Raw genomic sequence first — 24,186 nt, 5'->3', positions numbered from 1 at the left:
GTTTTAGTGCTTTTTTAGTAAATCTTACATGGACTTCCCTTGGAAGAGAATTTCTCGTTGCATATCTTGTATTTACTCTGAATGTCTCGTCTATGCTGTCCAACATCTTCTCTTGAGGTATCTCTAATATTTCTATCAGGATTTCAGATATTATTTGTGGCAAATTTTCTCCCTTTTCTTCTATTATATTTTGAAATCTTAAGAAGTATTCAGAACGCTCCATCTCCCATCCGATTATTGCACTGCTTTCTGTTTCCACTTCACTCAGTCTGGAGTCAAATTCTTCATCCCTCTTCTCTCTTTGTTACTCTCTTTCAGCAATTTTTTTGCATATTATCTTCTTGTTTTTAACCCGTTGTTGTATGTCTTCTATCTTTCCCTCTGCTTTATCTGTTGTTTTTTTCTATGTTGCCAATTCGCTGATCCATTGTCTCCATCTTCGTTTTCACATTGTCCAACTTCTTTACAAGTGTATCAAATTTTTCATCAGAGCTTGTTTGAAGTTTCTGTATTGCTTGCATAATTGCATCTAATGATATAGTCTTCTCTTTTTCCTGCTGAATCATAGTTTGTATTGGCCTTTGTCCTCCTGCCGTTGAAGAGGCAGGGTCGTTGTTGTGGAGCCCACTGGTGTTGGCTTTCTACTCATCTTGCTAATTTATTCTCGCTTCTTCTTCTTTCTTTTTTTTTGTAGCTCAATCCAATTGCAATAAACTATAAGGAAAAAAAGAGAGAAAGAAGGGAAGGGAAAAAGGGGGAGAGAGGAAAAGTGTGTAGTGGTTGGATAGAAAAAGTAAGCAGAGAGGTCAAGATTAAGATAGAGAGGATATAGAGAGTATGATAAAAAATAAGGGAAGAAAGGGCAAAAAGGGCAAAAAGACAATCTATAAAAATAAGGGTGAATAAAGGAAGAGGGAGGGAAAAAAAGTTGTATCTCCAATATTTCAAAAAGGCAAAAAAAAAAGGGGGGGGGAATATTCAGCGCTTCAGGGCTTCAAAAAAAGAAGAAGGATGAAGTACAGCAAACAACACACACAAAAAAAGAATCATCACATCCCAGGCAGAGTAATATAAACACTCTCAGCCAAAAACATGAAGAAGGGAGTTCAAAGTTCTTGATGTAGTTTCCAAGGTCACTCCAACTTTCCCTTACACATTTTCATTCATCTTCCAAGATAGGTTTCCAGGCACTAAAGATCCACAAGAAGAAGCCTGCAGTAAAGAAGTGTAACGCTTGCCTCTTATCAGGTCTTAACCTTGAATAGAAGAGTTTTTCTCTAAATAATTCCAGCAGTAAAATTTAGTAACGTTGTTTCAAAATCCACTAGATGGCAGTGTTAAAATGTATCCAGTCCCTACTAGCCCCTTAAAGCGCTGCCTTTAGTAAGAAGTATTCAAAAAAAAAAAAAAAAAGCAAGGGATCTTTAAGGCATTAAATAGAAAAAGAGAATAGTTCCAATCAAATCACTTCTAAAAAAAAGGAGTTGGAAGTAAAGAGAAAGCTTCAACAACAAATCCACATTAAATTGTAACAAGAGTCCAGTCTGGCTTCCGGTAGTAAAAAGGGAAAGAAACCCTGGACGGTTTCAATTAACCCTGTTCAAACCCGCCTCTAGTTTTCCAATTATATACTCTATTTTCCTTGAATCTCCAGTTTTAGGGTGTCCTCTTTATAATAAAGAAAAAACTTTATAAGTAGTCTCACCAAAAACGGCATGCTTCTTTCTCTCCTGCTCTTGCTTTGTGGAGCTGTCAGCAGCTTTGGCAGCCTAGGGGCTGGCTCTTGATCACCGGCAAAAGGAGTTTTCCCCTGAGTCTCCAGAGACTTTACGGGTGTCTCTGGATGCTCTGGGTTTTCCCGTACCTCTTGGCTTGGGTCCAATTGGACCGTCCAAATGATCCGGATTCTGCGGCTAATCCAGAGTAACTGGAAAAAGCCGTGGTATCGCTGCGACACGTAGCTCCTCCCTCAGCCAAGATTTATGAGCTGCTAGGAATTGAGGGGTTCGGTGGCAGACCGAGTTAAACAGGCAATGCGGGTGTAACATTAGCGAACATCTTTGTTGTTAGTTGCAAAGTCCGACCCATCACAACTCTATGGACAATGTTCCTCCAGGCCTTCCTGTTCTCTTAAATGGAGTCCATTTAAGCAAACACTGCCCACTCCCCAATTCCTAGCTGCTCAGAAGTCTTCAATGGTACGTTAACCCTAACCCTTTGGGTGTGTCCTCAGGATGTGGGTTAGCACACTTCAGGTGCTTCCTAGGGAAGGGATCTAGACAGCCATGGGTTGGCTTGCAAAGCATTTCTAGGGCAGGGGTCCTAGCCTCGGCAGGAGAGGTTGTGGTCCAAGTGGGCCTTGGTTGCACTTAAGCCGCTGCCCAAATGCACTCAAACTGCCCAGGACTGTCTTTAGCAGCAGGAGGACTAACTAAAGCAAGTACCTACTACTTACCTGTGGCTTCCCAAGCACATCAAAAAATATCACCCAAGGAAAAGCCAGTGCATAACATCTCAGACAAGATCCTCACCAAAGCTGAAACCAATGTCCTTGCCAGAGGATTCAACTTTGCAGTAGCTCCCAAACACATCCCCACTGAAACCATTATATGCGGAGTAGAAACCAGCCTGACCAAAATCAACCCTGATGACGCTAACAGAATCAGACTCGAAATCACCAACATCCTCTGCACCAGCAAGCCCCCCAAAAGCAACTTACCCAAAGAAGAACAGACAGCACTACTTAACCTAAAAGAAGACACTAGCATAATAATCCTTCCAGCAGACAAGGGGAAAGCCACGGTGGTCATGAACACATCTGACTACCAAACCAAATTAACCAACCTACTCCAAGACTCCACTTACAAACCCCTAAGCACGGATCCCACCACCTACTTAGAAAAAACCACCAGATCCAAAATAAAAGCCTCCCCCATCAGCGAAGAGATCCAGCAAAGAATCATTCCCAGAGAAAAATCATCCAGATGCCCTAAGCTCTATGGTCTCCCCAAGATACACAAAGAAGGAACCCCACTCAGACCCATAGTCAGCTCCATAGGCTCACCTCTACAAAACCTAGCCAAATTTCTCGCCAAACAACTACAGCCCTATACAGAATCCATCACCTCACACGTAAAAAACTCATTCCAGTTCATAGAGATCATAAAGAAACAAAACTTACAGCCCAGCGACCTACTAGTGAGCTTCGATGTCATATCCCTCTTCACCCAAGTACCAATCAAAGAAGCCTTGACAGCTATCCAAAACAAATACAACCCCCCCAAACATATCCTAGATCTGACCAACCACTGCCTATCCAACACATACTTCATCTATAACGGAAAAAATACAAACAAATAGAAGGAGCACCCATGGGATCACCCCTCTCACCTGTCATTGCTAACCTCTACATGGAACACTTTGAAACCCAAGCTCTAGAAAAATCCGATCACAAACCCAAACTCTGGCTCAGATACGTAATCTGGCCACACGGGAAAGATAAACTGGACAACTTCCTCACACACCTCAACAGCCTACACCCCAAAATACAGTTCACCATGGAAACAGAAGCCAATAACCAACTCCCCTTCCTGGATGTCTTAGTCTATAAGAAATCCAATGGATCCCTAGGACACACCATCTACCAAAAGAAAACACACACACACCGCTATTTACACGCACTCTCACACCACCACCCAGCACAGATCAACTCTGTAGCCAAGACACTCATCTCCAGAACAAAACGCTTAGCTGACGAACAACACCTCAAAACCGAACTACACACTCTCACCAACGTACTAACATCCAACGGATTCCAAAGAAACAATATCACTAACCTAATCCAAAAAGAAAACCCCACTAAAATCCAAGACAGTAAACAAGAAAACGGCAAAGCCCTCCTCCCATACATAAAAGGCACCACAGACAGAATTAGCAAGATCCTCCACAAACACAACATCAAGACAGCATTCTACACAAACCGAAAAATATCCACCATCCTAAGAAACCCCAAAGACAAAATAGTTAGAAAATCAAGGAGTATATGAAATCCCATGCACCACCTGCCCCACCACATATATCGGACAGACCAACAGAAGAATAAAGGCACGCATTGAAGAACACAAAAACTCAGTCAGAAAGGAGGAACCAACTTCTTCCCTGGTCCAACACCTCAAAGCCACAGGACATGATATAGACTTTTAAAAGACCAGAACTATTGCCAAAATTGAACACTTTAACAACAGAATAATCAGAGAAGCTATTGAGATAGAAAAATGGCCACACAGCATGAATAAACGAGATGATACCTCCTGCCTACCAGCCATTTGGAAACCCGCCCTCACTAACAAACGAGTCCCTAACACGAAAAATGATACCAGACCCGCACTCACGAAAACCACACAGGATGTCACTATCACACATGCACGCAAAAAGCAAGCCCAAACCCACACCGAGGATGACCTCAAACCAGAAGCCCGACCACAAACCAGAATCCAGACCACAGCTGCATTATTAGCCATTTTAAACCCCTCCAATCCATACATGAAGCAAACTGATGCCCATCACGGAGATGTTGCACTACCACAAACGCGAAGCCAAACAACAGTAACGCAACTCACCAGCTCAAATCCCTCTGCAACTCAGACTAACACAAGCACAACCAAGGCCCCACCCATACAGAACACGCCCCCATCCAATCAGAGCACAGCCAAACTCCCATCCAATCAGAGCACAGCCAAGCCCCCTACCAATCATAATACACCTCCTCCCAATCAGAATGCAGCCAAGCTCCCACCCAATCAGTTCAAATCCCCACTGGCAGTTAAAAAAAGGAACCGGCCGAGACCTCACGTTGCTCCTGGAAGCACCAAGCCGGAAGCACCAAGCTGAAGATGATGAATGAGACTTCATTGAAACGTCATGAATATACTTCCAATTCTACGTGGGAAAAAACCCGAACAACCAAAGACGTACATATAAACACCCATATATATCATGGAAGCCATCGAAATAGAGAAACACCCCCACAGCATGAACAAACGTGATGATACCTCCCGCCTACCAAACATCTGGAAACCAGCCCTAGCCAACAAACGAACACCACCCACCACCCAAGCCGTTAAAATACAAAACAACAATGCACACACAACCTGCACCAATCAGCACCAATCTACCAATCATGATACAACCACACAACCAATCATTCCACTTACTGAAACAAAGCCACCACCCCATCCCCTCCCACCAAGACTTACAGAAAGACGGCAGCTCCGTTCCCATTTTAAGCCCACAGCTTGAAGATGGCAGGTGTGATCCTGCCGAAACGTTGCAAAGACAATCTCAACCTTACACGGGAAAAGACCCGAATACAACAAAACCAGCATATATTACAACCCCTGTTGTAATACAACCCCTGGTATGCCTATATATATATTAAGACCCGAATACAACAAAACCAGCATACCTACACCCGTGAAAATCTACGAAAACATTATATATATATATATATATATATGTATGTATGTATGTATGTATGTATGTATGTATGTATGTATGTATATATGTATATATATATATATATATATATATATATATATATATATATATATATATATATATATATATATATATATATATATATATATATATATATATATATATATATATATATATATATATATATATATATTTTCTGAGGTTTTCGCGGGTGTTTGTATGTATGTCTTTGGTTGTTCGGGTTTTCTCCCGCGTAGAATTGGAAGTATCTTCACGACGTTTCGATGAAGTCTCATTCATCATCTTCAGGCTGCTGCTTCCGGCTTGGTGCTTCTGGCTTGGTGCTTCCAGGAGCATTGCTCCTGGAAGCACCAAGCCAGAAGCACCAAGCCGGAAGCAGCAGCCTGAAGATGATGAATGAGACTTCATCGAAACGTCGTGAAGATACTTCCAATTCTACGCGGGAGAAAACCCGAACAACCAAAGACATATATATATATATATATATATATATATATATATATATATATATATATATATATATATATATATATATATATATATATATATATATATATATATATATATATATATATACATACATACATACATACATACATACATACATACATACATACATATATATATATAATAATTAAGTCTCTCACACACCTGTGTGTGTGTTGGGTGTGTGAGAGAGATTTAGTGCTAAGACTTGACATTGAGGTCACAGCACAAAAAGATTAAAAACCTCATAAAAAGTGAAGAAATAAACATCCATTAAACTCTTTTGTCAAACCTATTCAATCACTAAGGTAATTGTGTAAAAAGAAGAACAGAAAAATGCATGAAACTATGTAGCTGTTAGAGCCGCTGAAGTCCGTTGTAAAAGTCTTCACACCCGGCACAAACCAATGACTCCCTCGGCGCCCCTTCCATCTATCCATCCCAGAAGGAGGCGAGATTGCCCCGCGCGGAATCCAAGCCCGGTGCCTTCCCACGAGCCCGCCCGACCGCCCATCTGATTGGGAATCGCGAGCGCCGCACCAGTCGGGCAACTCAACCGCCAGGCAGCCTCGGGACCATGGAGAGGCCGTCTCCAAACCCCCGGAGTCCCGCGGAGGGAGTGTCCGAGACTGGCCTGGCAGGGGCTGCTGCCTGCCCTCCCTGGCTGCGGGGCCCAGCGCTCCCCGACAGCGCCTCCTATTCGGGAGAGCCCCAGCCGCGCCGGACGGCTTGCCCTCCGCTCCCTGGAGCTGGCTGCCGGCGCCCAACTTGGCCTCCAGGATCTCGGGCGCCCCTCCTCGAAAGAGCCCGCTGGAGGGGCGCGAAGGCGTGGTTGGGCCCAGCCGTTGAGGCAGCCGCCGCTCACCGCCTCCGCCACGACGCCCACTTTGCCATCGCATGCCGAGTTCGTCGAGGGGCAGGCGGGCGCTCCCGCGAGGCTCGATGGCCTAGCTTCCGCGGCATGGCCAGTCTGGTGCAGGGAAGCCGGAGACTGCTGCGGTCACCCCCAGCAGAGCCACGGGCGAGAGCCGAAGGAAAGAGCGCCCTGCTGCTCTTCCCTGTCTGCGGGACGGACACCCTCACTGCGCCGCCCACCTGAAGCCGAAGCCGAGGCCGATCTCCTCCGCTGTGAACGCGCCAAGATTGCCCAGAGCCCACAACTTCTTTTTTTTTTTTTCAAAAAGTTTTATTGGTTTTTAAAAAACATTTATAAGGAAAAGGGTAAGTGGAATGGTTACAAATTTTGGCAGTTGCAAGTGTGGCAGACGCCCCCTCCCTCCAAACTCATAGGTTACATCTAAATATCAAACATTAATACATAATCATAAAAAATCAGCATATTAATTCTAGAAAAAAGTGTTTTTCATGGGACTTAGTTCCAGAACTTATTGATGACCTGAGAACTTTGTGAACCTTTAAAAAATTTTCTATGCCTCTGAGCCCAAAGCTGGCAGGGCAAGATGGCACACTTCCGTTGTCTTCATGAACTGTGAAACCTGACTCCACCTTTAAAATTCAGGCTTCCGGTCTTTGTCTCCGAGTCGCCCAGAGGAATCTCTTGTGGATTGTGATTTTCTGAACTCTTTGGAGAAAAAACCTTCATCTATTGCTAGAGTGACTAAAGAAACTCCCACCTGTTTGGATCCTCTGCCTTCTGGACTCGCCTGCCTGCTCTACTTCTCCAGCTGCCCAGTTTCTACACTGACTGATCTCTTTGCTTTTTAAACCATGTCTCCAAAAAGACCACCTCCTGGAAAACCTGGCTTTGCCACTTCTGCTCCAACATCTGCAACATCCAGTCCAGCCACACAGTCAAAGATAACAGAACTGATGCAACCTAAGACTACAGAGATAGATTTTCAACAAATGCTTCAACAAATTTTACAGGGCCAGGAAGAAATCAAGAAACAGCTAAGGGAAATGAAGAGCCCACAACTTCTGGAGGCAAGTCGTTCCGCTGGTTAATTGTTCTCACTATCGGGACTTTTCTCCTTAGTTCTAGGTTGCTTCGCTCCTTGATCAGTTAATGCCAGGGAGGGAGAGGTGTCGAAAGACAGGCGCTGAGAGCTCATTTCCTACCGGAAAGTTGCTGGGATACCTTTTAATGTTTTCTTTCCCAAGTACAGGAAGTCCCCGACTTTTGGCTCATCTGTCTCTTTCACTGGGCTAATTTTTCCAAAATGAGCTGGGCATCTGATTCTCCCTCAGTAGAACTACTGCTGTTTCCTCCACTAGGTGGGAGGCTCAAGTTTTCCTCTGCAATCTCGGTCTAGGACCACAACCACCCTGCCCTCAGATTCCCTTCCCAGTTTCAGTTCGGACAAGCTCAGCTATATCAGTGATCTATAGATCCAGAGATCTAGCCCAATTGATTCTCGAGTGCCCAAGATATAAATCTGGTAAGACCAAAGTGAGGACTTCAGGGATGTTCAAATCCTTTCCAAAGAGAATCTGCCTCTCCCAGCCTTTTAAACTTTCCCAGAGGCTCCGTCAGAAGGGTGGCCTTGTCATTAGCCTCCTCCAGGAATGTGGCTTGCCCACAAATCACCATTTGTTTAATACCGAATGATGATACATTTATCTATGGAGATTCTCATTCATTCATGTTATGGTTGTCCCAAAGCTCCTTTTTCAACTGGACTTTCTGGTTTTTCTTTGAAGATGTTTCGCTCCTCATCCAAGAAGCTTCTTCAACTGTCCCTGTGTCTTTGGGATGTACTGCCTTATAGGACATCCTGAGGGGAGAAGTTGAAACAGTTTATGTTCAGAATGTGAGGGGGTCTGTAGGTACTTTCTTAGCCCTGATCTGCACAATATACAGGTCTTCTGTGGAAGGCAGGATGGTTGCCATGGTGCAGCAGGGGTTGGAATGGAGTATTGCAGGCTAACTCTGCTCACTGCCAGCAGTTCGATTCTCACTGGCTCCAGGTAGACTCAGCCTTCCATCCTTCCAAGGTCCGTAAAATGAGGACCCAGAGTGTTGGAGGCAATGTGCTAACTCTGTAAAACTGCTTAGAGAGGGCTGTAAATCGGTATATAAGTTTAAGTGCTATTGCTATTATTCTTTTCACAGTTTTGACTATCTGTTGGAGTCTGTATTTGTTCTGTTTGGTTGCTGTACCAAATGAGACATCTAGTTATTTAGAGTTAGACATTTATTTAAAAGCCAAAGTGTACACATTCGGCCCACCTTTCTCTTCTCCACTGTTGTTTCTTTGTTCTCAACTCTCTCTTATTTATTTTGATCCCTTTGGTTTGTTGCAAAGCATCTCTTTGCAACATTTTGTACTTTTAATTGCTTCAGAAGGGAATTCAGTGGAGATAAACCGCTAGCTCCAACTGGCAGATTGAGGGTCAAGCAAGATATACCATTTTACATTGAGGCTACATTGGATTAGTTTATTTTGCTTCTATATAAACGTCCGCATTAATTTGAAAGAAAGATGAAAACTGTTTACTGAGATTGGTCATTGGAATTCTGTGGTTTGTCAGTTGAGGAGTGACAGTTGGAATGCTCAGTGACAGTTGAAAACGGACGTTTTGGAGAAGAATAGATGCTGGTCATTTGGCATTGGAGATCCTGAGAGACAGTTGCAACTGTCTGTCCGTGATCATCAATTGAGGGGATATCGTTTTTTTACTTCAAATATAATTCCAGGGCTATTGTGTAAGCTACCTGTTACATGTTACAGCAGTTGTTCTCAACCTGTGGGTCGCCTAAGACCATCGGAAAACACATACTTTCGAAAAAATATGGAAAACATAATTTTATGGTTGGGGATCACCACAACATGAGGAAGTGTATTAAAGGGTCGCGGCATTAGGAAGGTTGAGGCCCCCTGTGTTACAGCAATATCAGCTCATTCCAACCATACTGTGCTTGAAATTGTTGAGGTTAAAAAACACTGGTACAGTTTAGAAGAATTATTTCTGACAACTATCCCAGATATTTATCCAAGAGGAAATTGTTCCTACTATGTCATAATCTTGTGTGTGTGTGTTCTCAGGGATCTCTCTCTCTCTCACACACACAAACCCCCTATATAAATGAAAGTTAAACTATTATCTTTTGTTTTGTTTCAGCAAACTTACAGTCACCAACATAGTTCATAGTCTAAGATATTTGCAATGAGGAGTAATGAAGGTCTTCTGCCTTCAAGGTAGGTAGCTTCCATTTATGCGAACTCTGATTGTTATTCTAAGTGGGATTTGTATTTAATCCTTCAATAATATGTCCTGTTCAATTTGTAGTATGTAGAAAGAATAATTAAATTACGGTATGTTAAGGGGGGCAGAATTTCTTCAGTTTTGATATTCATAACGTATTTGACATTTGAATACATCTCACGAAGTTCTATAACTGTTAAGGTAATACCTTGCTTTTTCTTGACAATTGTCAGTATTATTTTAATGCCAACATATTTGATTTAAACCTTTTAAAGGCATTACTTTTTTATAAGCAACTTAAAAAATATTTTTCCTTTGTATTTGTAAACCACTCAGAGTCACTTAGAAAGTGTGATGGGTAACATCTAAATTTGATTAATAAATAAACTTATACTACCAAGAAATCAATTGGAGAAATTTACTTCCAATAGAATCAGTGGTGAATGCCTTTTACACTGCTAGTTTATTCATGTATTTATGTATAGGTGTCAGAATAATAGCACACATAGACCGTATGTTGAGCTATTTTGTTTTTATTTTATTTCAGCAGTTCGAAGTTCATGTACATGACCAATAAACCACTTAATTGGCAAGCGCCAAGTGAAACAGAATCCATGATTACAAAATGGTCAGTCTGGATTAATAGGGCCCAGTTTGGTGGTTATTTGCTTAGTATCTTAGGATGGATCCTGTGTATTACCTCAACAGCCACCGATCACTGGAGATTATGGCATGTTAAAAGTAAGGACAACTTGTATCCTGGCTTGTTATGGATCGGAATCTGGAGAGCCTGTTATCTGCACAGCACTCATCCACAAAACAGATACGTCCACTGTGAGGAATTCACTGAAGACCTGAAGAAGCTGCCCAATGAAATTTTCCTGGCTCAAGATCTGTTGAGCTTGTGTTGCATCGTGGGAGCGGTGGGGATAACTTTCATGAGCTTTGCCTTGTGGAATGTTGTCAGATCCATCACACACAAAACATTTTTGCTCACCCTTTTTAACGTTGGAGGCCTCATGAACTTCCTAACAGGAATCATAATCTTAATTCCCATTTCTTGGAACAGTTATTCCGTCTTGATTAATGCAGACATTATGTTTCCCGAGTCTTTCAATATGCCTACTTCTCCAGTGTACCAGGAGATTGGAGCTGCTATTTATATTGGCTATATTTCTGCACTTTTATTAATGGTGAGTGGTGTTATGATCATGTGCAATAAACGCATTTTTCAAAGCCATCGAGAAAATCTTCTTTTATCCCCAGCAGTTGGATCTCTGGCAACAGTCGAGATGTGTGTAAATACAGGTTCTTCTGGGACAATCGACCAACGACAGAAAGAGGAGCCTGAGCTCCTCCGGCCTGATGCGGTAACATCTGTGCATCGTGGAGATATAAAGAAAGAGTCTGTACCATCAATGCAACAGCAACTGCTTGAGGATGCTAAGGAGGTCCCTATTGTATTAGTTACTCCATATCTGGTCGAATCCCAGGTTGAAGGTGAGGAGGCAGTTAAGAGGCTGGCCAGCACGGAATCACATCCAAGGAGGAAGCATCACCGGCCAGACTAGGAAAGGCTTTTGTGTCTTTTGTCTATGTCTGTCTGTCTGTCTGTCTGTCTGTCTGTCTGTCTGTCTCCCTCCCTCCCTCCCTCCCTCCCTCCCCTCTCATCTATCTAAAGTAACTACTTTGGCTTATTCCCAGAGTTGATCTGAATCCTTGCACCTGATGTCATGCCAAGAACATACCATCACAAGGGTGGAAGTCTTGAGCTGCTCAAACAGATGAAGCCCCCTCCCCATCTTTCTTTCTGACTCACAGCCTCAGAGCCCTGCCATTCAACTCATACCATCTGTCTACCTCAAATACACCAAATGAGAAAAAATGCTATTGAACAATATTGTATAGTAAACAATATTTTTAAACAATTGTAATATATTGTAAACAATATGTTTAAATATTATAATATTTAAATAGGTTTTCTTTAAATGGTATATTGTTATAATGCTATATACTGTAGAACATTGTTTTTATATTCTATTGACAAATTCTACTGTATTTATTTTGGTTTCAATTTTCATTGTACAGTTACAAAATAATTCATTTTTTACTGAAAATAAATATTATTAGTAGCCTTATCTATGCTATAATTGAAGGCTTTCTGAGCATATTGTGGTCTGCAGTAGCTAAGTGGAGAGTTGGACATATTAACTGCCCCTTTGTCTTCATTTGTCTCTTGGTTTCTGTAGCTTGAATAATTTGGTTTGGAATTTTGTTTCCCTTTTTTGACTTAGAGATGTATTCTTGATCAGAATGAAAACTCCTTAATCTCACAACACATAAACCAACTCAACCATAGTTTCAGCTGGAAAACGGTGGCCATCCTAGATCAAACCAAATGCAAAAATGCTAGGGAATTTCTGGAATTCAGACAAACCAGCCATGAATGACAAATACAAATAATCTACATTTACATACCATTCACAAGAGAGAAAAAGACCAGAACATATCCTCTCCAGCAGCCTACTATACCCAGATAAGCAGGGATTAATGCCAAATAATCAAGCTGAAAATAATACCCTAACCAAGGCACTACCAAGGGGAAAATCAAGCCCCCAACACTAGCTAGGCAAATTACAGATAGTCCTCTCCTATGGTCATAATTGAAACCAAAATTTCCATTGTTATTAAGAAAGGCAATTGTTAGGTAATCACGATTTTACTACCTTTTTTGCCATGGTTGGTAAGTGAATCACTTGCAGTTGTACAGTTAACAACATAGTTGTTAAGCAAACACTGCTTATTAGAAGGCAGCAAGGAAAGTCACAAATGGCAATCTTAATGACCTGGGGACACTGCAACCATCACAAATAGATGCCAATTGCCAAGCAGCCAAATTTTGATCACATGGCCATGGGGATGCTGCAACAGTTGTGAGTGAGAAGACCGGGTGTTGGTCACTTTCCAGTGCCATTGTAAATTCAAATGGTCACTAAAGGAATGGACGTAAGTCAAGAACTACCTGTATTGTATATAAATAGTGAGCAAAGTCCCCCCAGCGGCACTGACGATGTTAATGATCCATGATGCCAGGTAATGAAACATCTGCAAGCAAGAAACGAGGTCAGAGCACACCAAGGTCTCCACAGTTCAACCCTGGGCTATGGAGATTCTATGGAGATTCTGTTCTATTGGAACTTATCCGGCAAGTACAGAAATGAAGACATTGTACTTTCCCATATGGAAAGATGATGGTGTTCCATCATTTCTGTAATCATTAAATATTGATTTAATTTGAATTCTTGGTACATGATGTTTTCTTGTATTTAATTTACCTGCTAAGGATTCATAATACAGCTTGGAACCTCCTTCCTCACAGGTATGTCCATGTCTTTGGATTCTCAAGCTCCATTTCTCTGGCACCTGGACGCTGCCTGAGCCTTGGCAAAAGACTCCCAAAGATTTATGGGATTGGGAGGAGGATGACTGCCGTTCTGTGGAAAACGAGGCTCCATTAGGAGGAGACAGAGGGGAAAATTTTAAAGGAGATTTGGATTTGGTTGCTAAGAATTGCCTCTTGAAAGCACAAATAGTTATTGCTATATTTTATCAGCTCTTGGAAGCAAATAAATAAAAAGATTGAAGAATTAAGGTCTCCAATGGGAAACTCTATCTCTCAATTAGATAAGGAAGCAAATAGAAATGCCCAAGTTCCAAAATCTACTGCACACTAATGAACTGATTGAGATTTCTTGGCTCCCCAGCGGACATGGTTGTAAAAGAATATTGTTATAATCTTTGGGCAGATTGTTCTTCCATCTATGTTATTCACAGATAACATAGATAAGAGAACATAGATGTTATTCATTAAAACCTTTCCAAGGCAATACTGTATTCGGCCAATACGGGTGTTATACAACTCAAATCCAGACTCTGCTAAAGTCTGGGCAGAGAGCCAAGATAGTGAGGGAGGCTGACTCCAACCTTGAAAATTCTAAAACATTAATGGCCAAACAACAAATTCTCTATTAACAAGGATAGAACAAGATAGGGATAGTAAAAACGAGAACTCAGATCTACTTAGCAATAGTACTGAGACTTATATACTGCTGAACAGTGGTTTTACAGCCCTCTCTAAGTGGTTTACAGAGTCACCTCCAACAGTCTGGGTCCTCATTTTACCCACCTCGGAAGGACGGAAGGCTGAGTCAACCTGGAGCCTGGTGAGATTCGAACGGCCAAATTGCAGGCAGCCAGCAATCAGCAGAAGTAGCCTGCAGTACTGCACTCTAACCACTGTGCCATCACGGTTCTTAACAGACAGTCACAATTTATAGATGACAAGGAAGAATTAATTCACCAGTTTGCCACCCTTTGCCCAGGAGATCAAAAGCTGATTTTAAATAAAATAATTAGTTCAATATTGAAATTGGTAATTAAGGCAACAGACAGTCTGAACACTCTGCTCCCCTCTAGCTGCTCTTCTGTGGAATTGTTATCAGGGTCGGTTTTGGAATGCACCAACATCTCCAAGCTCTGTTTTAGGCTCAGTACTCTTCAACATCTTCATAAATGATTTGGATGAGGGAATAAATGGGGAACTCATCAAATTTTCAGGTGACACCAAGCTGGCAGGAATAGCCAACATTCTAGAACTGGGATGGCGAACCTATGGCACGCGTGCCACAGGTGGCAGGTGGAGCCATTTGTCAGGGCATGTGAGGCGTTGCCCTGTCAGCTGAGTTCAGCTTTTTAAAGCCATTTTTCGCCCTCCCCAGGCTCCAGAGGCTTTATAGGAACCTAGGGAGGGTGAAAAGAGCCTCCCCCCCCCCCCCGGTAGGCCCTCCGGAGGCTTCAGAAGCTTCCCTGAAGCCTCCGGAGCACAAAAAAAACGGGCCTATGGGCAAACTGGAAGTTCGGGAACGGACTTCCGGTTTGCTCGTAGGGTCGGTTTAAGCCCTCTGGAGGCTTCAGGGACCTTCAGGAGGCTTCCCTGAAGCTTCCAGAGGAAGTTTGCTTGTAGGGTTGTTTTTAGTCCTCCAGAGGCTTCAGGGACCTTCAGGAGGCTTCCCTGAAGCCTCTGGAGGGCTTAAACAGTTTGCTCGTAGAGCCGGTTTAAGCCCTGTAGAGGCTTCGGGGAAGCCTCCTGAAGGTTCCTGAAGCATCCAGAGGGCCTCCGTGGGGGGGGGAGGCTGTTTTCGCCCTTCCCAGGTTCCTATAAAGCCTCTGGAGCCTGGAGAGGGCGAAAAAAGCATGCAAAAAATGGGGGGAGTGCTTCTCATGCATGCATGCGCGCTGGGGGGTCGTGTGTTGCATTATGAGCAGCATGCCCGCGCACAACCCCCCTGCGCTCCCCCCCTTATGGCACATGAGCCATAGTAGTAAGGAGTAGAACTCCTTAGTATTAGAGTGTGCTAATTACTTTATTAAGAAATAGTAATGATCTGATGGTCATTTCAAAAAATCCTTTCTTAGCGAGCACCTAGAAACCAAGAAGAACATACATGCCAAATTTCAAGTTTGTAGGGAACTTTAGATCCTGCTTTCTTTTGTCTTGCAATCCCTCTCCTTCAATAAAAGGTTCCTTTTGAAATGCTGATGTTTCAAGAGTCTTTACTTTCTTGAAAGGAGTGGAGAAGCAGCCCCTTGTGTACAACCGTTTCATTTCTATTAATAAGAATGAAATCCAGTACAGCTGACCATCTAGTTTCCTCCTCTATCTTTTGGGTAACAAAGTTGTCAGCCAGGCATGTCAGGAATGTCATATGCCATTCACTGCAGAATTTGTTTCCCAGTTAAAGTCCCCCTTTAGTACTGTGGTATATGTTCTGCACACCTAGGTTAACTGAACAGCAAAGAGTTCATCGACTTCCTCAGCTTGGTTGGGTGGCCTGCAGTAAACAACTCAATTTCATTTCTTTCCCCTCTAATATTTACCCAAATACTTTCAAGAAGGCTTTCATCCTTGGTATCAAATAATCACTGAAGGAAATGTGGTGTAATTTCTCTCTCTGCAGGTTGCTGTAGTGATGTTCTTCTCCATTCTTGCTGTTTTCTTGTGGCCATTATACAAAGGCACCAATATCAAATGTATTTCTGCAAGAGACCAACAAGTGTGTTGAGTTTCTCATAAAGTATATAATCTGCTCTGCATTTCCCAATAGATTATTTAACTATGCATTATGATACTCCTTTTGTGCAACTATTTTTCATGTGATGGTTAGAAATTATTTCTGACAATTTCTATGTATGTAATTCATTTCATTGCTATGAATGGTATATGTAAACATTAATTACAAATGCCTTTTGCCATTTTTAAACATTTGATTGTAAGCATTATGTACAGTACATGCAATATAAACACTACTGTTCAAAAATCAAACCAAGATGACAGTATTTGTCAAAGTGTGAAAATAAATTGGAAACAGTTCAATTTTAATCAATATGTTTCTGGAAATTACACTAGATTGCAGATTTTCTCTAAACGATGAACTCAGAACATTTCTGGTCTGCTGTCTGCAGCCCAGACTTACCTAAAAGACCAACAGTCATGGCCATAAATTGGAACGTGTAAGTCTAGAACCCACTACAGTGATGGGACTACCTTCTCCTCTTTGTAGGCGTATATTTATCTATTAGATGTATATGCTGCCCATCACGCTGTTAAGTGAATATAACTAAAGCAATATCATAGCACAGTGATTCTCAACCTTTTCTTCACCATGGACCCCCTTTAAATACCTGTTGTGGCCACAGACGATGCCCTTTCCCCAAGACTTACCTCAAGATTTTAATAGCATTTCTTCAAGCCTTTGTCAAACCCTTGTGATGACATTGCAGCCACCCAGGGGTCCGTGGAGCACAGCTTGTGAACCAATGTCTTAGCATTAGGCCAAGCATGTGGATCCATAAAATGAGCTCATGCCATGATAATCTAGAAACCCACTTCTAGTGGAACTCTGGTGGTTTAAAGAATTGGCTGCGCTTGTTTTATTACGTGTGAAATCGAAGAGGGTATTTTAAAAACTATACTAAGAAATGCAGGCCTCCCATCTTCCTCCTGCTCAGAGCTCCAGGCCGCTCAGGTGAGCCAGCAGGCTCCCAACTGCCGATTCCAAGGAGGTGCTGAGAGGGTAACTGCCATGCCAGGCTGGCAGATTGGTTCCTTGAAGGTTCTGGATCCGTCTGCCACAGCAAGATGGCTGACGTGATGCCTTCCGTGGCCAGAAACACCCTGCTTAGTGCTTTGGAGGAGAGGCGACGGCAGCAGCAGAAGGTATGAGGAGGCCAGTGGTCCTGGGGCGGGGGTGGTGCCTCTTTTTCCAGATGTGGCAGCCCTTCTGGGCCCTGGCATCACAGCCTCAGAGGATTGGTGGGTTTCAGTTTGGCATCTTGCCTAAACCTGACATCTTGCTGAGTCAGTAAGTTGCCCTTATCGAATCCCACAGCTTGGTGGGCTGTCAAAACCGAGCCAGTAGGATTCTTTGCAGCTGGCCCAATTGGCCATATTTCGGCTGAGAGGGTTGCCCCACAGAGTCTGTGGATGGGAGACCACTTGGAGATCCCAAGACTGTTGGCTAGGCTGGAGAACCAATCCTGGAGGAAGGCCATGCCTAGATGTGTCTGGAAGTCAAGTTTCCCCTGGTTCCCCTTGCTCTCTGTTTTACTCTCACCTTGAAGGTTTCTCTGACCTCCTCGGCTTCAGCCCAGTTTTTCTCTCCCTCTGGAGATTTCCGGGGGTCCTTTTCTGGGCCATCAGAAAGGCCATTTCTTCCTTTTCCTTTTCCCTGCTCTGGCCCAAAACACAGGGATCCCCAAATTTAAGACTTGTGGACTTCAACTCCCAGAATTCCCCAGCCAGCAGCTTTAAGTCCACAAATCCACAAAAGACTCCTGCATTAGAGCATATAAAACTATATGTATAGAACAGGGTTTATGGCCTAGCACCATGGTGGCATGCGTAGCCCTCTCTGCGGGCATGCGAGCCGTCACCCAGCTCAGCTCCACTGTGCATGCGCATGTGCTTCCTGCTGGCCAACTGATTTTTGCATCTCTGCTGCACTTGCGAGAGATGTGCATGCACGGAGAGGGAGGAGCAGGGGGGGTGCCTTGAGGCTTTTGGTCCCTTGAGGCTTCAGGGAGTGCCTCTGGAGCCCGGGAGAGGCCTTGTTCACCCTCCCAGAGGCTTGAGGAAAATCTCTGGAGCATGGGGAGGGCAAATAATGAGCCTCCCAGAAGCTCCAGAAGTCTGGAAAAGGGCCTGTTTCGGGTCTCTGGAGCCTGGGGGAGGCTCTTTTTGCCTTTCCAGAGACTCGAGGAAAACCTACTGAGCCTGGGGAGGGCAAAAACGCCCCCCTCCACCGTGGGACAGGAGGCCGAGTAGGTCACGTGTGTGTGTGTGGGGGGGGGGTGCATGCGCATTTGCAGGATTTCGGCACGCGAGGAGAAAAAGGTTAGCCATCACTGGCCTGACTCCCTGGATTCAGCCACTGGCTGAGTTTGACTCAGGTTAATCAGGGCGCAGCGACCTATTCCAGTGTGCAAGAACATCTGCAGGACATGGGAAAAAAAGCCCAGATGATTGCTTCCACCTCTTGGGGCTTCAACCATGTGGTAGCAACCACCATCTTGATTTTTTTGGCCCTCTCCTATTTAGACATGCCATTTGCTTTGATTTGCATGACGCATGGACCTATAAACTCACTACAAATTGCCCTAACGTTAGGCTAAAATCCAACTGCTTCCTTGGTGGTTCAGTGTGCGGAGGACAGAGGGTTGAACCTCCTAAGATGGTTGTTTTCCCTTTTGAGCACCCAGCTTTCTTTCTAGAGCAGGGGTGTCCAAACTTGGGAACTTTAAGACTTGTGGACTTCAACTCCCAGAATTCCCCAGCCAGCCATGCTGGCTGGGGAATTCTGGGAGTTGAAGTTCACAAGTCTTAAAGTTCCCAAGTTTGGACACCCCTGCTCTAGAGTGTTGCTTTGTTTGTCTTGTATCCTGTATTTTGATGGGTTTGGGGGACATGTACCAAAATATCTACAAAGATAAGTGACCGATTATTTCTGCGACGTTGCATTTTTGAGCTTCAAACAGTGGGGAAGACTAAGCCCTAAAGCGTGGAGGCTAAATCTTCTGGTGCTTTTCCCTCCACAGAAATATCTGCTTCACCGGCTGATCTTGGTTGCGATGCTGCAAGAAAATGCCAGTGAGGAGGAAATCACAGGTATTGCAGTCAGGCTCACCACGGCCTTCAAAAGACAGCTTCCCTTGTTAAAGGCCATGAATGCTCCCAGTGAGGGAAAGGTTCCAAGATCTTACTGAAATCTGTGCTTGCCCTGAGACGTCCTCTTCCATAGCACTCTGAGGTTTTCTAGCTGGCCAGATTTCCCCAAATGGGAAGGCTTTCATGAGCCTTGTCCGTTTGGCTGTGGGGAGATCTGCCTATCTCACTCTGTCTCACCCATCTTCATTGAAAGTCAGTATTTGTCACTGTGAAGACAATGCTGGTGATAACCTCAATTTTGAATCCAGCCCTATCGGGTAGAAACAGACACCATGTAGACCTAGAACTACTTGTATCACAACAACTGTAGTAACAGCACCTTGCAAGTCTGAACGAACTCCCCTTTCTCTCTTTTATCTTCATGAGAATTGGAGGCGCGGCTGTCTGAGGCATTTTTGTAATCCCCTTTTTTGGCCTGGGCTCAAGCCTCCTTTATCTCATCTTTGCCTTTCTGAAGGTGGACCTCTCTCTATTGATCTTTCCTGCTTCCTTTTTGAAGAGTATCACGAGCAGCTTTTCCAGAAGATTTCCCGATTCCATTTGGGGGAAGCAGCCTCCGGGGTCCTTCTTATCTATTCCCAGAGCATACTCCACATTCTGGAGGTAGGTCAAGCAAATATTTAAGGGTACCAGAAGGTGGTGAAAAATCCTTTAGTTGAATTATGTAGAGATTTATAACAAATGCCGAGAAAACCTACATCCAATTTAAGCACCAATCCGTAATCATACATACGGCTACAATAGTATTACAGGCACAATGTAGTTTGGTCACTTGCAGAATTAACAAATCTCCCTAGCAGAAAGTTCTGAAAACATCACTTCCAATACAGAATAAGAGAATTGAGTGGAAACACCTTCAGAACCTTGTATCCTGATGCTCTTCCATTCCCCTCAGGCCTCCAGCGGCACCCTCTACCACATTCTCCTGGACCTGACCCTTTTTGAACATCAGGGAGCAGAGTAAGTCAAGCAAGTCCTCCAGAGAGGAGAGCTGTGGGGAGGCAGAGGGGGCCATCTCAATCACGAGGCAGAGGGACTTCCGGAAGATGCCCAAGTCTCTCTGCACGGTTGGGTTGGAAAGGGACTGTCTGAAGAATGGATGATGCCCTTGGCTGAAAGACTGCTTCTAATGACCATGTATTATTGTATTTATATATTTTATTTGTGCTTTTATTATTAAAAAATTGCGAGGTGAAAAGTTTAAAAATGCATTTACAGTAAGTTAAATGCAAGGTACAAACTGATAAACAGAGCATCCCATAACCTCTTCACCAGTACGCACAGATGGTTGATGGCTTTAAAACAGCTAAAAACAAAGCCAAAAAAAACTCCCTAAGCTAAGAGAAGCAGCAGCAGAAAGCAGAAGGCACAGCAGCACCAATGAAAAGAATCCCTTCCATCCCTCCCAACATTTGGGTGTGCGAATAAGATAGGGAAAAATCCTCCCTACTAGCACTGAGGATGTTACCTAGTTTGATAATGAAATGTCTGCAAGAAAACAACCAGAGAGAGCAGCAAAGGCCCCATGATGGAGAAAATCCCACCTTATCTAAGGGATAGGGAGTCAGTGCCCAATCAAAGGTCGCAAAGTTTCTAGCCTTACAGTTTATAGTTCCTGGGAAATTTGAGCGTCTCCTTGAGTGTCTTGGATGGGCATTGGCATTTAGCAATTTCTGGAGGGCATCAGATTCCTCAATCCTATTTTCGGATACAGGTGAAAGCTCATCTAGGATGCTCAGCCAAGAGAGGAAGGTCATGAGCTCCAGAAGACCTGTGGTTGGATCAGGAGCAGGCTTGGTCTAAGTCATTCATTCAAGAATTTATGAGCAGAGACTTCAGAGAAATGTCTAAATTTCTCTCTTGATCTGGATGGCTAACATGACAACTTACTAAAGGTTCAACATCCTGTTGAACTAAAAACATCCTGCATCAAACCTGGAAGAGACAGGGGTTTCGGTCATCACTGGAAGGATCCTGTCCCGAGAAACTGGTTGTTAGGTTCTCTGAAAAAGTTCTATTTTTATACTGTCTTTCCTAGAAGCTTCTTGTAGATTGTTTCCACTTAGTTTTTATCCTGTTTTTACCTTATGTTTTCATAATGATTGTAACCACCTCAGGAGTTTTAGAACAGGAAGCATATAAATACTTGGAAGGAAGGGAGGAAATCTCTCATGTCCATGGGCAATGTAGCCAGTGCCTCTGATGTGACCCTCCATGGTAGGTAGCTGCAAGCCTTAAATATCTTGATTTTGATAGAACATGGATGCAAGTGTGTGCATAATGTATCTGCAGACCTATGGGTTTAATATGGTTTCTTTCTCCCTTTTAGCGCTTTATTACGAGATATTAAGATATTGGTAATGTCTCATAACATCCCCACCAGACTTTTCTCACAGTGGAATGCCACCAAAGTGGAAGTGCCTGTAACTTTGGAAGACGTTACCCAGAGCCAGACCACAGAAGAAGTTATTACTGAGTGTCTTACACTCATTCTCAAGCTGGGAGTATATTTAGCAACACTCAAGGTGAGAGCAGATCCCTTCAGCAGTTCTCTCTTTGGCATCAGCTTCATTTCCCCAGGACCAGCACCTGATCCAAAATAGACTTGGCTGCACATAAGGATAATACATTCCAACAGTGGATCTCCTTCATTTGGGACAAAGTTGGTAGAAATGTACATTTCTGTAGCCAGAAGATCTCTCCAGCTTTTTGCCCAAGACTCTGAGATGTCTTCAGTTAGCATAAGTACACCAAATCCTGATAGATCAAGAAATCTGGCATTGCACTCTTATGCCTAGTTAGGGGCTTGCATTGTTTTGGTTTTGATATACTCTACTGTAAATTAACAGTGACAACATGTAAGGAAGAACTTGGGGACATACATGAGATAATGCCAAGGGCATGATGGGGACTCTGTTTTTAGTTTATTTGCTATAGTTCTTTGCATTGTGATTTATGTGAACATAACTTTAATAAAAAACAATTATTGATTTTTTTTTTGAAATAGCAGTATCATGGCCATGGAGATACAGAATCTGTTTCTCTTGTGTTTGTTTACTGGCAGGATTATTTTAAAAAATAGGTACCCCAAAATACATTGATGACACAGCTTAAGTCAATTCTGCACAATCCAAATTGGAAGCTTCCTTTCAGCTCCCAGTCCCTATTCTTCAATCTGTAAGTTTATTTTAGCGAAGAGCCCACCTGGAAAAACAACAAGACCCAGCTGGCCAAGAAGGCCCAATAGAGACTCCATTTCCTTAGGGTCTTGCGTAACAACAAATGATGACTCCTTTTACCGGTCCACAATAAAAAGCGTCCTCACTTATTGCATCACAGTATGGCATGTTGGTTTGACAGCCACGGAGGAAAAACATTATAGAGGGTGATGAGCAGAGCACAAAATCTTGTGGGCTGCCCCTGACATCACTAGGTGAGATCGCTAGGGCTCCCTGCCTTAGAAGAGTGAGGAAAATCCTCAGGGACAACTCTCACCCTGGACGGCACTTCTTTACCCTCCTACCATCGGGAAGGAGATATAGAAGCATAGCCAGCCGCACAAACAGGCTGGAGAAGAGTTTGTATCCATGGGCTGTCAGACGCCTGAATGCGCAATAACATCATAACTAAGTAGTACGATGGACTGGCAGGGCTGGCGCAATGTGTAACATGTTCACACTGGTGTAATGGGACTGGGTGTTTGTTAATATGATTTACTGGGCTAGGGATTTTTTTTATTTTTTATTTTGGTCTTCACTGTGAGTTGTATTGTGTGTGTATGGGTGCACAGAGAGAGCTCAACCCATCTCATTGTACAAATGTTGTGCACTGGCAATAAAGAATTCTTCTTCTTCTTCTTCTTCTTCTTCTTCTTCTTCTTCTTCTTCTTCTTCTTCTTCTTCTTCTTCTTCTTCTTCTTCTTCTTCTTCTTCTTCTTCTTCTTCTTCTTCCTCCTCCTTCTTCCTCCTCCTCCTCCTCCTCATTTAGACCAAGCTTTGAAACATCAGTTGTCCAAGCAGCATTGCTTAAAGCAGAAAAGCCGACCAAGTCAATGTATGCACTAATTCCAGGACAAATGCCATGGGATTAAATCCACTGTGCTTCCTTTCTCCTCTCAAGGTGGGCAACAAAGGCCTGGGCGAGTGCCTCCAAACTTCTGTGCCGGAGCTGCTGATCCCAGCGGAAACAATCCAGTATTTGTGCAGGAGCCAAGAATGTTTGAGCCCGGTGGAATTTCTGAAGATGTACAACAGTCCTTTGCAGCCACAAATGGATGCAGGTACCTTTTCTGCCCAGAGAGAAGCCCCCAAGGCTGACCAGAGAATCCACAGCCCCAAAGGAAAGTCTCCCTCCTCGGCCAGGCCCCAAGGCAGCCCCTGGTCAATGGGAAGCTTCCACAGGGCTCCACTAGGACCAAGCGAGTCACCATTTTGCTGGGAAGCTGTAGGTTCTACTTGAAGCTGAAGATGGTGGTAAACAGACTGTAGACAGATGTAGTGGTTTATGCTGGGAAAGCTGGTGCTTTGCATCTTTAGTGCAAGGGTCTCCAGACTTGGCAACTTTAAGGCTTGTGGACTTCAATTCCCAGAATTCCTTAGCCACCCATTAAGAAAACCCATCCTGGATGAGGAATTCTGGGAGTTGAAGTCCACAAGTCTTAAAGTTGTCAAGTTTGGGCACTTCTATTTTAAACACAATTAGATGACCTTGGCAATATATTCAATTTATCCTTC

General features: G+C 43.5%; 2 protein-coding genes across 3 annotated transcripts; both read left to right on the top strand.

Moving 5' to 3' along the window:
- Positions 1 to 10,084: 10,084 nt before the first annotated feature.
- CLDN34 (claudin 34) lies at positions 10,085 to 11,758 on the top strand. 2 transcript variants are annotated; one of them, XM_081965410.1, is made up of 2 exons: positions 10,085 to 10,163; positions 10,721 to 11,758. In XM_081965410.1, the coding sequence occupies exons 1-2, from the start codon at positions 10,132 to 10,134 to the stop codon at positions 11,739 to 11,741; spliced, it is 1,053 nt and encodes a 350-aa protein (XP_081821536.1). In that variant the 5' UTR covers positions 10,085 to 10,131; the 3' UTR covers positions 11,742 to 11,758. The 2 variants fall into 2 exon arrangements, with proteins under 2 accessions (XP_081821536.1, XP_081821535.1); XM_081965409.1 differs by having other exon boundaries at positions 10,091 to 10,163; positions 10,718 to 11,758.
- A 5,610-nt stretch (positions 11,759 to 17,368) lies between these two features.
- LOC309398543 (testis-expressed protein 47-like) lies at positions 17,369 to 23,911 on the top strand (the record flags this gene model as incomplete). Its single annotated transcript, XM_081965508.1, has 6 exons — positions 17,369 to 17,446; positions 19,324 to 19,462; positions 19,953 to 20,056; positions 20,349 to 20,413; positions 21,783 to 21,978; positions 23,573 to 23,911. 6 exons carry the CDS (start codon positions 17,369 to 17,371, stop codon positions 23,909 to 23,911), a joined length of 921 nt encoding a protein of 306 aa, XP_081821634.1.
- Positions 23,912 to 24,186: the final 275 nt, after the last annotated feature.

This window comes from Natrix helvetica, assembly GCF_964273705.1.
Source record: "Natrix helvetica genome assembly, chromosome: 13".
NCBI classification, from domain to species: domain Eukaryota; kingdom Metazoa; phylum Chordata; class Lepidosauria; order Squamata; family Natricidae; genus Natrix; species Natrix helvetica.
The sequence above is the reverse complement of the archived record's forward strand: the minus strand, read 5'-3'. Positions and strand labels throughout refer to the sequence as shown.

Excerpts from the sequence above, each read along its gene's own strand:
- CLDN34 (XM_081965409.1), top strand. The coding sequence starts at position 10,132 with ATGAGGAGTAATGAAGGTCTTCTGCCTTCAAG. Across the intron at positions 10,164-10,717 it reads GAAGGTCTTCTGCCTTCAAG|CAGTTCGAAGTTCATGTACA; the intron begins GTAGGTAGCTTC and ends ATTTTATTTCAG.